This window comes from Narcine bancroftii, chromosome 9, assembly GCF_036971445.1.
Source record: "Narcine bancroftii isolate sNarBan1 chromosome 9, sNarBan1.hap1, whole genome shotgun sequence".
Taxonomy (NCBI): domain Eukaryota; kingdom Metazoa; phylum Chordata; class Chondrichthyes; order Torpediniformes; family Narcinidae; genus Narcine; species Narcine bancroftii.
Window position 1 is genome coordinate 15,981,325 of NC_091477.1, and position 17,335 is coordinate 15,998,659.

General features: G+C 36.3%; 1 protein-coding gene across 3 annotated transcripts in view; it reads left to right on the top strand.

The window, feature by feature from the left end:
- The window catches only part of rars1 (arginyl-tRNA synthetase 1), a 48,815-nt gene that overhangs the window by 7,150 nt on the left and 24,330 nt on the right, over positions 1-17,335 (top strand). For 2 of the 3 annotated variants that reach the window (XM_069898182.1, XM_069898183.1), the window contains exons 3-7: positions 1,657-1,845; positions 3,713-3,821; positions 7,468-7,568; positions 13,950-14,071; positions 16,138-16,258. In XM_069898182.1, coding sequence (XP_069754283.1) covers positions 1,657-1,845; positions 3,713-3,821; positions 7,468-7,568; positions 13,950-14,071; positions 16,138-16,258 — 642 coding nt within the window. Of the gene's footprint in view, positions 1-1,656; positions 1,846-2,453; positions 2,514-3,712; positions 3,822-7,467; positions 7,569-13,949; positions 14,072-16,137; positions 16,259-17,335 lie in introns of those variants that run through there. The other variant, XM_069898185.1, reaches the window with a different exon arrangement.

Consider the following 17,335-nt stretch of genomic DNA (forward strand, 5'->3'; position numbering starts at 1 on the left):
GTCCTTCCTTCCTTAATGAAATGTAATTACTTACTGACTTATCATCGCTGATCTTTAGATGTCGTTTTTGTCCTCTTGTAACTGCTCTCAAAATGGTCCATCTCCAGATGTAAAATGGATTAAAACTCAAAAGTCTGCAGGAGCTGTGATTGAAGTTAAAAACACAATGCTGGAAAAACTCAGCAGGTCAAATAATATACTTTATAGAGCAAAGATAAAGATACGTAACCCACATTTTGGGCTTGAGCCCTTTATCAAGGAATGAGAAAAATGTAGGCAGATGATGGAATAAAATGAAGGGGTCAAGCCCGAAATGTGCATTTTTATTTTTGGTATACAAAATACAAGTTGTACCTCTTTAATTCTGCAATGTTGGGACCTGGCCATTACCGGACCACAGAAAATGCCGGGAAACAGAAATTGACTCCTAAGGGAACCCCCTATGTAAACATAGCAAAGATAGAACAAAGCTTAAGACAGGAAATAATACTGTGGGGAGGCATTGTTAGTGTAGCAGTTAGTGCAATGTCTTTATAGCGCCAGTGATTGAGATATTAGTACAAACTCCTTACAGACGGCGCAGGACTCAAATCCCAGTCCCAATCGCTGGTGCCGTAAAGGTTGAATCTGCCACCATTAGTACAAACTCCTTACAGATAGTGTGGACTCGAACCCTGGTCCCGATCGCAGCAGATTCAACCTTTACAACTGGTGAGCTACGATGAGCACAATACTGCAGAAAAATCGTCCCCTGGAATCATTATTTTTCTCAAGTTGACATTCATATCACTGAAGGAGAGAAAGGATTCCTTTTAGTTCTGTTTGTAGAGCATTCTGGGTAACTGTGAGCATCTTCGTAATTTACACATAGATTTTGGACTAAGGAGGTAATCCTCATTTATATAAAATCATATATTTACAAGAGATAAAGCAATCACATTATGGATCTGGATATAAGTATATTAATTAAGAACTTAATCAGTCATTTAGCAACCAGAGAGCACATTAAACCACACTAATCAGGGTGTAATTGGCATTGATCTGCAGGTGATTCAATTTCTGACATTTTATTTTTGTTCAAGCACAATTTAGAACAGTCAATTTTAATTAAGGTCATTCTCAAGAAATAAAATATTCCAATTTCTATTTTTCAGTCAACAAACCAGTTAAGCAGATCTGTAGCACACATAGTTACCAAAAATTGAAAAGGATTTCTTCATTGTAATCAAGACAGAAATAATGTTTCAGGTTGATGGAAAGGTCATTGATTTGAAATGTTTGTCACAGATGCTGCCTGCCCTGCTGGATATTTTCTGTTTTTATTTTATATTTCTGGCATCAATATATTCCCTTTTTTGATCTTTATCTCACTCCATGAATCCATGGCCTAAACATGCCAAAAAGGATTTTATGCCACCAGTAACATGTTCCGCTGCTGATGTGCAGTAGATATGAATGTATCTTCTATCATCTCACAGTGCCAACCTTCTGCAAGTGTGAGCCACGTTCACTGGTGAACCATTCTACTGCAGTAGAACCTTGCACACATACCGACTTAATGACCCAGAAATGTTACTCACCCCTTCTCCATGTGGACTACGTATAACTTTTTTCCTGCCCACAAAATAAGCCATGTTTATGTGTGATTGATTTCAGAGTCTGCAAGAAGAGGAAAGCAAAGCAGAAATCGGCATGATAAACATCAATCAGCGTTTGCAGAATATATTCCACATTGCCATTAAGATTGCCTATCCACATCTTGAAAACCTACCATCAGCAGTTACACCCAGCCAAAGTTCAAAATTTGGAGATTATCAATGCAATAGTGCCATGGCAATATCTCAGGTATGGAAGAGTTGTTAAGCTTAGAATATGACTATTTTGAGAAGATTCCTGTGGCATAGATAATCACGAAGGGCAGGCATGGTCTTAATATAATAGTGCCATGGCAATATCTCAGGTACGGAAGAGTTGTTAAGCTTAGAATATGACTATTTTGAGAAGATTCCTGTGGCATAGATAATCACGAAGGGCAGGCATGATCTTAATGGAATAGTGCCATGGCAATATCTCAGGTACGGAAGAGTTGTTAAGCTTAGAATATGACTATTTTGAGAAGATTCCTGTGGCATAGATAATCACGAAGGGCAGGCATGGTCTTAATGGAATAGTGCCATGGTAATATCTCAGGTACGGAAGAGTTGTTAAGCTTAGAATATGACTATTTTGAGAAGATTCCTGTGGCATAGATAATCACGAAGGGCAGGCATGGTCTTAATGGAATAGTGCCATGGCAATATCTCAGGTACGGAAGAGTTGTTAAGCTTAGAATATGACTATTTTGAGAAGATTCCTGTGGCATAGATAATCACGAAGGGCAGGCATGGTCTTAATGTTCATTTGTTTCACAGTTGCTACAGCTTGTAAATTGTATCTATGTTTTTTTCTTATAGAAAAGGTAGGTCTTGCACTGGTGCAAAACATCAATGAACTACCATCTCAAAATAATGGATGTAGGTTTACTTCTAAATTTTTGGATGATTAGTATGAATGATTTTTTTGTGTGAAAGGTGTTGAAATATATTACATCGGGGCAGATGACAACACGTTGTGCTTATTACAACAGAAAAGATCCACAAGTTGCAAAGTATACAGTGTGAAAAACAGGTTCTTCAGTACAGTGAGTGCTCACCAGTCCTCAAATACCCATTTATAATAATCCTACACCCAGATTCACAGGCACCTGGTCTGTTTGTCTTCACTTTCCTCTTCTGTGTCATTTCCCTGTGCAGACTGAGCAAGACTGCTGAAGTGGAGAAGCCAAGTTCATCTTTTGCAAACATCTCATATGTTGTAGCTTTTCTTAGCAAAGCAATCTGTTGAGCACTATTCATGGAGAATAGCAAGGTGCTCATGTGCAGCATTTCTTTGCTCTGCAGACCTTGTGTCCTGTGAGATCGGCAATATGTTCCTGAATGACATTTCACTGCTCAGTGAGAGATTGCCTCCAAGTTATTAAAGAAAGGCACATTAATTACAGACCTGTGAGAGCTAATATGATTGCTTGAGAAGTTAATAGAACAAATTCTGACAAATGGGATGAACGCTCACTTGGAAGGATGGGGATTAATCAATTATGGTTAGCATATTTTGTTAGGGGGAAGATCCTGTCATCTCCGCTAAATTTCCCTCCACTGACCTTAAACAGATGTCCTGGGCAAGAGTATTCTGGCCACCTCCCAGACTTTTTTAATGCTGTTCATTTAGCCCCCGATTCACTGAATTACTTATTTATTTCACCATCTTTCTTCATATTTCTTCTTTATCAAAGGTATATCAATGTAGGAGGAAGGGAACTTGCTTAAAAAATAACGTCAAATAATTCTATATTCAAATGGTAGCAGAGAAAGATTTGTGTAAATTGAAGTGTGCAGCAGTTGCATCTTCAACATAAGATAGAGCAGAAGCAACTCTCCCTCAATGTTTGAACACATCTTATTAATTTTAACATATGCTAGGAACTTTCCTTTGAGCAATATTTATAAATGGTTTTGCCAGGTTTGTTTCCTTCTCATGCTGTTGGAAAAGGAGAATTAAGTGAATGAACTTTTGTAAATAACTGAACGTTAAAACAAATTCATGTTTTATTCCTGATTAAGTTTCCTCTGTACAAGAATATTGAGCATTCCTTGATTCTGAATTTATTTTTCAGCTCTTGAAAGCCAAGGGAGAGAAAAGTAATCCCAGGGAAATTGCTCAGAAAATTATCAGTAACATTCCCAAAAATGACATAATTGAAAACGTTGACATTGCTGGACCAGGTAAGTGTGATTTTATTGATTAAGCTTAAGTTTGTTGACAGAATAATACAACTTGAAATTAACCACAAAAGGAGATAGGATGGTACAAAAGATGCCTTCATTGGTCGGGGCATTGAGTATAAGCATAAGGAAGTAATGTTAGAGTGGTATAAAGCTATGGAAAGGATTCAAAGAGATTTATGAGGATGTTGCCTGAATTACAGAGTATGAGGCTATAAGAAAAGGTTAGGCAAACTTGAGTTGTTTTCTTTGGAGCATCAGAGTCTGATTGGAGACCGGATAGTTTGTAAAATTATGACAGGCATCAATAGGGTAGAGGGTCAGAATCTTTTTCTCGGTGGGGGGAGGAATGTAACAAATTAGAGGATATGCATTTTAAGATGTATAAAAGATGTGTTGGTAATTTTTTTTTACACAGAGAGGTAGGTGCCTGGAATGGGCTGCCAGGGGTAGTGGTGGAAGCAGATAATGATAGTAAAGTTTGAGAGGACAAGGATATGCGGGGAATAGCTGGATATGTATTATGCATGCAGGGGTAGCAAGGATTAATGTTTGGGTCCAAACATGGGCTGAAGTGCCTGTTATTGTTCTGTACAATATAAAGCTCAAAGAAAATTTTGTGATGGTTTTTTTCCCATGCTAAATGGATTAATTAAGTGTAAAAAGCACCTTCTCAATGATTATATTTTCCATTTTTCAGTGTATGGACACAAGTAAGACCAGCACTTATTGTCTATTCCGAATTATCTTTGAGAATGTGATCATCACTTAACCACTCTCTGGTGATTTTATTCCTAGACTGTTTCTGGGAGGGTGTTTCAGGACTTGGGTCCAATAATGATGGAGCCACAATATTTGTTCTTGTTAGGATAGCGTGTGATTTGGAGGGAAACCCACAGATATGGTGATGGTTTTGTGGGGCTTCTGCCATTAATCTTTTTGCTGGCAGTCAAATTGGATTTGGGAGAAACTAGTCCCCAGCATCTGCAGATTTTCTTGTTTATCTGAGTTTGGAAAAAACTTTCAGAGTAGCCTTGGTGAGTCGCTGCAGTGCATTTTGTAGTTGATATGTGCTTCAGTTACAATGTATTGGCACTGGAGTAAATCGGTGTTGATTGTGGTGGATCAAGGAGCCTTTTCTGTTCTGAATGGCATTAAGATTCTTGAATTTTGAGGTAAACTTCTTGTGTGCTTTGCTGAATTGGGTTTGACCGTTTGATTATAACAGTAGATTGAGGAATTACCTGGGGCATGGGGGTTACATATTATGTTGAAATATATTTCTGGTGATGGTCCATAGTGTCCATGAATACCCAGTTTTAAGTGATCTGATTTATTTTGAATTCCATAAATACATGTGTAATAGTCGAATTTTGAGGACAAATTTTAGGGTAACATTTAGTGCGTTGTCTATTGCATGCATACTACTTTAACTTGGGTCAAAAGTATCTGCGTCGTTAGAGGCAGCAGGAGCTCGAATGGGCAGCTGGGTGAGGCGGGGATCTGCAGTCAGGACGTCTGGAGCTTGGATGCGCGGATGGTTGGGGTCTAGGTGAGAGTGCAATCGGGGCGATGGGAGTTCGGAAGGGTGGGTATCTTGCAGCTAAGCGAGATTCTGCAGTTGATACGTCGGCAGCTGAGAAGGGCGGACAGCCAGGGCCTAGGCAAGAGTCCACAATTGGAATGATGGGAGATCTGGAGGATGGGCTGGCAGGGCCAAAAAGAGGGGTTGTTGACTTTTACATGGTATTAACTATTACATGTGGATAAACAATATATCCCACTTATTACAATAGCAGGGACACACAATATGACGAAAATGTCTTCAGTGTAAAGATAAGCCTTTGTCTTCTCAAGGATAATGCAGTGGTCACTTCTGCCAATGCTGTCATGAACAAATAACAAAAACTTACAAGCATTGGTCAACATGCAATCATACCTTTCATTATCCTTGCAGAATTCTACTGTATGAACTTTTCAAACAGTTTGGAAAGCATCTTTCAATTGTTACAAGATCAAACTAGCAAACACAAAGAAGGCATATCACACAGGGGTAAAGATGAACGATTACTTTATTAACAAAAAAAATAACCTTCAAACTTTAATTCAACATTCCCCCCCCCCACCCCTTTATAACAATGCCCATTGATCACTATGCAAATTTCTATTACAGTGTAAAACTAATAAATTCCCCAGCCTAAATATAACATGCGTAATCAAAGTCTAAGCTACACTTCTAACCAACCCACAGAAAAACTTAGACACAAAACACACAAGACTCACAAAACTTCGATCTCAACAGAAGCAAAGATCATAAACAAAATTCAATTTGTTTGGTAAACTGAAGCCAAAAGATCTTTGTGAGAGAGAGAGAGAGAGAGAGAGAGAGAGAGAGAGAGAGAGAATACAAAATTCCAAGTTGTCTTGTGTTGCTTGCAGAGAGAGGAACCACTGGCTTGGTCCGGATCCTTCTGTCTGCCTTCAGAATGTTCATCCCTTTTTGAAATCCCAACATTCTAAACTGTCCACCAGACCATGGCTCATGCACTGGGCCTTTTTCCACTCCACAGACCACCCAGTGGTGGTTTATCGTCCAAGTCCAGAAATTTTTAGATCATTTTCTGCACATACTCAGTCCGTCTCCCACTCTCTCAGCAGTCCACCTTCTCCTTGACTCTCGAAGGCAAACTGTCACTTTTTAACATAAAACCACACAACACATAGGCCAATACTCAACACAGAACTCTGTAATACAAAAAGTTCAAAGTCTCCACTGAAGGACAGATTCTTTATCAAAGTAGAACCAGGCTTGGACCTGGCTTTTGTGCTCAAATCCCAGAGTGAATTCAAGCTTCAAACATCTATTGCAAGGGCTGGAATTCTAACTACTGAGCAATTCTCATCCAAGAGAGCAATATTTATTGGACTTCTCAGTTAAATGAAATAGAAATTGAAAAAAGTCTGAACAATATATGTTAATAACAGAATATTCTAAAAAGTATATAGGGCATAAAACAGTGTCAGAATGGAGGGTATTAAGGGATGTGGAAAGTAGACACAGGAGGAGTGATGAGGAACAGTATATGCTGAGGCCTGGAAATCAACAACAAAAGATAAACCACAATGAAAAAGGTAATTCCAGTAGATATTCAAGTTTCACTGATTTCCATTTTGTTACCACTACTGAGGAAAGGAAATAATTATGGATGTTCAGGTACCTACAAGAGAATGAAATGTTGGGGAAAGTACATTCAGGGTTGGAGACAACTCAAAAGTCAAAACAAAAATGGCTTATTCACCAGTATAAAATAACATGGAAAAAAAATCCACAAAAAAGAAACTTCACTCATTGGCTCTTTGCAACTACACAGTTGAGAACAAACTTGTTGATCAAGTTGTGAGATATTTGCGTGAATCTGTCAGGAACGGAGAATCGAGCTTATAGTTGTAAATTAACCTGAAATGCCAAATGAAGGTAACAATTTAGTAATAACCAGTGTTTATATCCCTTCAGTCGCTTGCTATTATTTGAAAATGTAAATAATAATTGAATCAAGATTTGATCAAAATGAGTGTTTAATCCTTTACTGCAAATGTTCAATTAGAATATGATTCAGCACAACTTTTATTATATAATTTCTCGTAGGTTTTATCAATGTTAATCTGAAAAGAGAATTTGTCTCTGAATTGCTGAGGGACCTTCTTGTAAATGGAGTTCGACCTCCCTCGGTAGGGCCAAAGAAAAAGGTATGCAATTTAACAATAGAGTATTTAGGTTTCTATTAAAATAGTGAGTATTGGCACAGTGACACCAAATTTGCCTCTGTTAGATGGTCATGGGTTACATCCTAATTCCAGAAACTTTGACCATGTAACATCATCTGGAGTACTCACAGAATGCTGCTCTTTTTGGTGAACATAGAAAAATTCAACTTCATTCTGGGAGGTCACTTTGAACAAGAGTAAGAAAGCACAACCTGAATGTTTGGGGAAGGAGATTAAAAAGCAACATTTTTGAGCAAGTGTCATGGGAAACCTCGAATGCAGGGGAGTTGGAGTCCTGATAAGGTGCCCCTTTACAGTGTTGGTGAAAAAGATCTCCACCTCATTGAAAAGGGAATACCAGCTTCTGTCGCATTTACTCCCCCCTCCTTTAACTTCTTTTTATTACGTTAATGGCGCTGCTTCCCACCTCATTTAAATGATGCCAGCTTGTACACTGCTCTAATTATGTTAAAATTTATTGGTCATGTGTTTTGCATGTAACTTTTCAAAAAGATAGGTAAATGTTGTTGGCATAAGAGAATGTAAAGTATTGTGGGGTGAATGCAAAGATTCAAGAAATAGATGAGGTGGTAGAGGGAAAAGAAAAGTTCAAACAGAAGGGAGATATTTTGGAAGCATTGCTGGAAAGTCTCTTGTTGAACTAAATAAAACAGAGACATAAAAATTGGAGTTCTTCCAGGATGTGGGATGGAAAATACAGCAGTCAATATACTTGTAGGTATCTGATAGATGTTTGCCCATAGCCTCTCCACCAAGGTGGAAATAGGTTGATCAAGAAGGACAAAGGAATAGTTAGGGGTGGACTTCGAGAAGGTGAAAGAGCAGGGTGGCATTTGCCATCAAGGATGGAAACATTTTGACCACGATTGATATGTATGCGGGTAAAGAGGTATAAGAGTGAATAGAGACAATGGGCATATGTGAAAGTATCTGTAATTAGAGGAAAACATAGAAAGTATAGACAAGAATTAATAAGGGAAGGTAATGGAATAGAGAGAATAAGGAGGGAACTAAAAGAGTGACCTTTGTGACATATAAAAAACGAAATCTTTTCTGGGGGGGGCTGGGTGGGGGGAAAAGAGCGGTCACTGCAAAATCAGTTGACGCTTGCGAGTGGATTCGCAAATCCAAATGGAGAGGGGAGATGTGGTTGTCCGACAAGGGATAAAGGGCAACTCAGGAGGGGAAGGGGAGATTGGGGATAAAGAAGATAGAAATAGGAGAATAAGGAAAATGTTGGATGTTGTAGGAATGTTGTCTGGTAAAAAGTTGAAAATAAGAAAACAGAAATGGAAAAGGAGGAAAGGTAATGATGGAAAAACGGAAAGAGAAGATAAACAAAATATAAAATGGCTACGCTGAACTATATGACTCTAAATATTAATGGAATACATAACCAAATTAAAAGGAAGAAACTACTAAATTTACTGAAAAAGGAAAAAATAGATATAGCATTTGTCCAAGAAACACATTTAACTGAATTGGAGCACAAGAAATTAAAGAGAGATTGGGTAGGACATGTAACAGCAGCATCGTATAATTCAAAAGCAAGAGGAGTGGCTATATTAATTAGCAAAAATGTGCCATTTAAAATAGAAGAGGAAATAATAGATCCAGCAGGGAGATATGTTATGATAAAATGTCAGATATATTCAGAGCTTTGGAATCTACTTAATATATACTCACCTAACGAAGAAGATCAAAAGTTTATGCAAGATATCTTTTTGAAGGTAGCTAATACGCAAGGGAACATACTAATAGGAGGGGATTTCAATCTGAATTTGGATCCAAATATGGATAAAACGGGGAAAAAAATTAACAGGAAGAACAAAGTAACCAAATTTATAATTAAATCAATGCAAGAAATGAAACTTGTGGACATATGGAGGAAACAAAACCCAAAAGAAAAGGAATACTCATACTACTCGACTAGACATAAAACATACTCAAGGATAGACCTATTCCTGTTATCAGCCCACATACAAGGGAGAGTTAGGAAAACGGAATATAAAGCTAGACTATTATCGGACCACTCACCCCTGTTATTGGCAATAGAGCTAGAAGACATCCCTCCAAGAATGTATAGATGGAGATTAAACCCCATGCTACTTAAAAGACAGGATTTTAGAGAATTTATTGAAAAACAATTAAAAATGTACTTTGAAGTAAATACGGAATCAGTGGAAGATAAGTTTATACTATGGGACGCAATGAAAGCATTCATTAGAGGGCAAATAATAAGTTATGCAACCAAGATGAAGAAGGACTATAATCAGGAAACAGAGCAGTTGGAAAGGGAAATAATAAACATAGAAAAAAAATTAGCAATAAAGGAAGATACAACCAAAAGAAGAGAATTGGCTGATAAAAAAATAAAATATGAAACATTACAAACATATAAGGTGGAGAAGAATATAATGAAGACAAAACAGAAATATTATGAACTAGGGGAAAAAACACACAAAATCCTAGCATGGCAGCTTAAGACAGAGCAAACTAAGAAAATGGTATTGGCAACAAGGAAAAAAGACAAACAAATTACATATAATCCAAAAGAAATTAAGGAAAACTTCAGAGAATTCTATGAACAATTATACCGAACCGAAAACGAAGGGAAAGAAGGGAAAATAGATGAATTTTTGACTAAAATTGAACTACCAAAACTACAAATAGAGGAACAAAATAAATTAACAGAACCATTTGGAACAGTAGAAATACAAGAGATAATAAAAAATTTACCAAATAATAAGACACCAGGAGAGGATGGACTCCCAATAGAATTCTACAAAACATTTAAAGACCTAATAATACCGCCCCTCCTGGATGTAATCAACCAAATTGATGAGACACAAAACTTACCAGATTCATGTAAAACAGCAATAATTACAGTGATACTAAAACAAGGGAAAGATCCACTCTCACCAGCGTCATATAGACCAATATCTTTGCTAAACACAGATTATAAGATAATAGCTAAACTATTAGCGAACAGATTAGCAGAACAGGTACCGAAAATGGTAAATTTAGACCAAACTGGATTTATCAAAAAAAGACGCACAACAGACAATATTTGTAAATTTATTAACTTAATTCATGCAGTAGAAGGAAATAAAGCACCGGCAGTAGCAGTTGCTTTAGACGCAGAGAAGGCCTTCGACAGAGTAGAATGGAATTACTTGTTCAAAGTATTGCAAAAATTCAGTTTACCGGAGAAGTATATTAATTGGATTAAAGCATTATATAAGGGACCGTTAGCGAAAGTGACAGTAAATGGACATGTATCAAAGCAATTTAACTTAAGCAGGTCAACGCGGCAGGGATGCCCACTATCACCATTATTGTTTGCGCTAGCTATAGAACCACTAGCAGAATCGATAAGAAGAGATAATAATATAAAAGGAATAAAAATAAAAGACAGGGAATATAAAATCAGTCTGTTTGCGGATGATGTGATAGTGTACTTAACAGAACCAGAACTATCAATAAAAGAACTATATAGGAAATTGAAGGAATATGGAGAAGTGTCGGGATACAAGATAAACGTAAATAAAAGTGAAGCAATGCCTATGAATAACGCGGATTTCTCAAAATTTAAGGAGGAATCCCCATTCAGATGGCAAACGCAGGCAATAAGATACCTAGGTGTGCAAATAAACAAAAATCTAGGCCAATTATATAAACTCAATTACAATCCACTAATGAAAAAATTACAGGACGATTTAGAGCATTGGAAAGAGCTACCACTAACACTGATAGGAAGGATAAACTGTATTAAAATGAACATTTTTCCAAGGATACTATACTTATTTCAGGCATTGCCAATACAACTGACAGAAAAATTCTTCAAAGAGTTAAAGAAAATAATAAGGAGATTTTTATGGAGAGGGGGGAAACCGAGGATAGCACTAGACAAATTAACAGAATGGTATAAACAAGGAGGCTTACAATTGCCAAACTTCAAAAATTATTATAGAGCCGCACAATTAAGGTACCTATCAGATTTTTATCAAACAAGGGAAAAACCAGACTGGACGAGACTAGAATTAGATAAAATAGGGGAAAAGATACCTGAACACATATTATATAAATGGGACGAAAAATTGGTACAACATAGAACTTCTCCAGTATTACACCATCTCCTCAATATATGGAAGAAGATTCATGTAGAAAGAAATAAAATAAATTACCAAATACCAAAACTAATATTGACGCAAAATAAGCTACTCCCTTTTACAATAGACAACCTTGCCTTTAGAAAATGGGAAAAAAAAGGGATTAAAAGAATAGAAAATTGTTTTTCAGGAAGTAGATTCTTATCCTTTGAACAAATGAAAGATAAGTACAATATAACGGGAGATACAGCGCTGGCATATTACCAACTGAGATCCTACTTGAAAGATAAATTAGGAAGCAACTTGAGTTTACCAGAGGGAAGTAACCTTGAATATGTGATTACAGATACAATGTTAATCAAAAGATTTATAAAAAATATGTATATTAAACTGCAAGAAAAGGAAAATGAGGAAACAAATGGTAAAACTAAACAAAAATGGGAACAAGATTTAAATATAAAGATAAAAAAGGAAACATGGGAGAAGTTATGCTCTGGAACGATGAGAAATACAATAAATACGAGGCTGCGTATGATACAATATAATTGGTTACACAGACTATACATTACACCGCAAAAGTTAAATAAATGGGACCCAACAGTATCTGATAGATGTTTTCGATGTAAAAAAGAAAGGGGAACAACAATTCATGCAATCTGGACATGTGAGAGAGTAGAAAAATTTTGGGATGATCTCAATCAGATATTAAATAAAATAACAGAAAACAATATACCAAAGAATCCAGAGATCTTTCTCCTAAGTAACATAAAAAATAAAGAATTTGGAATTGACTTGGAGGATGCACAAAAAAGATTTGTTAAGATAGCCCTAGCTGTAGCAAAAAAATGTATTATGTCAACCTGGAAATTGGAAGATAATTTGAAAATACAACAATGGTATATAGAAATGAATAAATGTATTCCATTAGAAAAAATAACATATAGTTTAAGAAATAATATTGAAATATTCGAACAAGTATGGGAGCCTTACATTAAATACAATAGCGAAAACCTACCGGGAACAAACATTACCTAAGTTGATGGAAGGAGAAGAGAAGAAAAGAATGGACTCAGTAGAATTTCTGGTGTATTTTTGTTGAATGACAACATTGTCTAACTGAATTAATGCAACCTAGATTGTATAACTAAAATGGATGAGAGGGGGGGGGGGATGGGGGGGTGGCTTGGGAGGAGGGAGGGGGGAGGGAGAAAAAGTCACTGTAAATGTGTGGAAAAGAAAAAGTGTATATCATGGCTATTGTGATTTATGGTGTGAAAAATAAAAAATTTAAAAAAAAAAAAAAAAAAAAAAAAAAAAAAAGGATGGAAACATTTTGAAATTCTTTATTATTGAAGGAAACTGCACCAATACAGTTATTGATGTACTAAAAAAAAAGAATTGAGAGACAGGGACAAATAACACAGAAACTACGATTATTTTGAATATCGCACATAAAGATAGGCTGAGGCTGGTTCCATACAAATTATATCTTTGAGTGGAGTTTAAAATGTTGTTCAATGTGAGAATGAGCACAGCCAGATGGATGAGTGTTATTGGAAAAGAGCAGATGAGTCTTCTGTTCAGTGAAGCGGAGAATTTTTAGTATATGCTGGAGATATAGAGGGATTGTTTGACATTGAAAAAGATTTCCAAAGTGGGTGAAGGTATCAGAGGTGTTATAGATATAGCAAGAAGGATTACACCAACAGAGAAATTAGGGAATTAGATAGGAAAAAGTATGTTCAGTTGGGCAAGAGCAAACAATGCATCAGTCCTGCTTGTGGATCCTGGGCAGGTGATAGAATTGGGCTCTCTAAGCTTGCTAAGCAGCAAGGCTGCAAACTGAGGAGAGATGATCTTGTGAAGAATTGAAATCCATGACAATCTAAGAGTCATGATGAAGAGTCGTGGTGGGTTCATGACCCAGTGGGAACTTTGTGGAGATAGGACCTCTGTGAGATCACGATCAATTTACCAGATCACACAACGTAGTTGTGGAATGTAACTGAGAAACATGACAATAAATTTTTTAAAGAAAGAATTTTAATTTGTGTACAGTCTTTCATTATGTTGGAATCCTTAACAGTTTTATTATTGAGCTTCGATAAAGTGGTACAGAAACAATCATTTGTTGGACTTGGCCTCCAGTACTTTTATTTCAAATTTCTTAGAAATAATGGTGTATTGTAGTTGAATAAAAGTTCTTAAAGACAGTTGTGTTTCTTTTTAGGTGGTTGTAGACTTCTCCTCTCCCAATATTGCCAAAGAAATGCACGTTGGTCATCTGCGCTCAACCATCATTGGTGACAGCATGTGTCGCTTATTTGAGTTTGTGGGTTATGACGTTTTAAGGTCAGTGGAAGGAAGATATCTGTTTTATTCACAGGAAGTTAGTAACCAGAATTCGTATTGGGCTGAAGAATCAATGATGAGCAACATGGTCTAAACCACAATAGTTTGAATATTTAATTTTGTGTCAAATTTGGTACAGAAAATAAAAAAGAATGAAATGACCAAGTAAATTACAACGATGGAGAAAATAAATATTAAAAAGGAATGTCCTACATTTTCTTTCAATCTTTTAAATTTTTTTTCAGAGGAAATACAATACAAAGGGAACAAAACTGAAATAATATAGAACTTGTATATAAAACTTATATATATGTATATTAATATAAAGCCAAACAGTATAAACTCGATTTTTTCCCCCCCCCTCCACTACAGTGGATAAAATGAAAAGAAAGTATTGTATAAAAAATACTAACCTACTCTAATAATAAAAAAAAAACAACTAAAACAGCTGAGCAGCTAATCCTGAGGGTTACATATATTTTGTACATTTTGGTTCCTACTGTAAAACAAAACAAAGGTAAAACTATATCTCATAAATACATCTAATCACATTAGAAACATTTACATCATATGAAAATAAGACCTAAAAGATCACCATATAACCACTTACAGCACTGAACAGGCCAGTTCGGCCCTACTACTCCATGCCGTAGCAAATCCCTACCCTCCTAGTCCCACTAACCAGCACCCGGTCCATACCCCTCTAGTCCCCTCCTATCCATGTAACAATCCAGTCTTTCCCTAAATGTAACCAATGATCCCGCCTCGACCACATCTGCCGGAAGCTCATTCCACATCCCCACCTCCCTCTGCGTAAAGAAATTTCCTCTCATGTTCCCCTTATAATTTTCCCCCTTCAATCTTAAACCATGTCCTCTAGTTTGAATCTCCCCCTTTCTTAATTGAAAAAGCCTATCCACATTGACTCTGTCTGTCCCTTTTAAAATCTTAAACACCTCGATCAAGTCCCCTCTCAATCTTCTACGCTTCAGAGAAAAAAGCCCCAGTCTGCACAACCTTTCCCTGGAACTCAGACCCTGAAATCCTGTCAACATTCTTGTGAACCTTCTCTGCACTCTCTCTCTATCTTTCCTATAATTTGGTGACCAAAACTGTACACAGTACTCCAAATTTGGCCTCACCAATGCCATGTATCTTCAAATTTCACCGATGAATGAAATACTTGATTTTTTTCTAAATTTATACGTCATAATATGTCAATATCATTGAAACACTGTACGAGGCCTAGAGTCTTTCCAAAGCTGCAATGAACCTCAATGAAAGGAGGAATAGTGACATGAACAAATGTTCCTCCTTTCAGATTTTAGTGCAATATGATGTAAAATGTGGACATAGAAATAAACCATTTATCCCTTAGGCCGGTAGGAATGAATAACCTCTACTTAATTCATTACAATCTACATTAACTAACATTGGGCTCACTTAAAACATTTCTGAGATAGGGAAGCACATAAAAGATGATGATATATCACAGAAGACTTGTATGGTTCAGTAATTATCTGAATATTACTAATAGCTGTTACAGATGCCTAGTTTAGAGCAGCTCCAGAGCCATTTTGTTGCGGATGTGCCAAAGAGCTGAATTGTTGAGGCAAGTCTAATGACCTGTAAACCTCAAGGCAGCCTTTAACCATGTGATATTAAGGAGCTGTGGTATAACAGAAGTCATGGGCATCATTGGTAAAAATGCTCCTTTGGTTGGAATAATATTTTACACAAAGTAATCTGGTGGTGCTTGTTGAAGATCAATCACAAGCCCCAGGATGTTGATGCAAAAAATGTCCCAGACCCAACTTTCTTCAACTACTTCATCGCCGACTCCATTCCATGATCAGGTGAGGCTGTTAGTTGGTGATTGTACAATATCAAATTCCATCAGCGACTCCTCAGCAAACAAATCAGCCCATACCTGATAAGTTTTAAGTTGTATGTATTATTTGTGTTATATTGTTTAAGAAGTTTTTTTTTGGTTGAATATATTTTTATTAAACTATTTCAACAGACATACAGAAATAGAGTTTTGATGATACATCTATTGATTTCAGATTAAATCATGTTGGTGACTGGGGGACACAGTTTGGTATGTTGATTGCTCACTTACATGACAAGTTTCCAGATTACCTTGTTGTTTCCCCTCCAATTGGAGATCTTCAGACTTTTTATAAAGTAAGTTGTCTCTATTGAACTGCAAGTATTTCAGGATTATTGTTCAGTGTGTACCTAGACTTGAGAAAATAACAAATGTTTTGTTTATAGTGATGTTATAAAAGTAGATCTGCTGTTACCTCTGGAATTTCTTTGATCACATCTTTAATATTTTCTGTTCTTTAGCTTGTCATTTGTCTGAATGGCTCCCACATATTTTCTCTGCTAATTTCTCTGTTCGTTTCTTTCTTAAATGAGATTGAATGTTTCACCATTTTCCTTCCATTCATGTCAAAGTTAGCAAGGTTATTCTCTATCCCCGAGAGACCATTGCAAACCTCACACTCGGGAGAAAATTTGAACAAAACAATAAGAGCAGTTTGAGCTATGATTTGATATCAACTTGTAAACAGTGATACAGAAAAAATGTTATTGAATTGATGTATCAGTTAAAAATATCATATCAAAATGTTTAAATTCATTCAAGCAACCTTTTCCTCTTAGCAAAGTCCTTTCTAGTTTTTATTTAATAACCATTTCTTGTAATAAGGGTATCGTTTTCAAGCCTTGCATTTATTGCTCATCCCCAGTGTGCCTTGAGAAAGTGATGTGCCATTTTGAACTAGAACTTGAATTGCTGCAGTTCATATTGTGGAGTATTTCCATAATACTATTTCTATGGTATTTTAGACCATTGAGATGAGAGATCAATAACATTTGTACAAGTTTAAATAAGTTGTGTTTCTATGTTGTTCCTTGCTATTTATTTCCTGTCATCTCCATATTTCTTACCTGAGATGTACAAATAATAACCTGCCTCAGCTAACTCTTGTGATAGGATATTCTACATTCTAATACTCCATGCAAGATCATTTATTCTCACTTCCCAATTGGATTAATGAATTATCGTTTTTTTATTTATGACTCCTCATTTTGGTCTTGACTATCCCTGAAGTGAAAATTTCTCTTGTTTCTCCCCTTTCAAATTTTTTAAATTCTATTGGATCACTCATTCTTTTTAAAAAGGATTTTCATTCTGTTAAATCTTTTCCAAAGCGTTTTCTTGTTATTCAGTCATTATTTATTATTCCTACATGT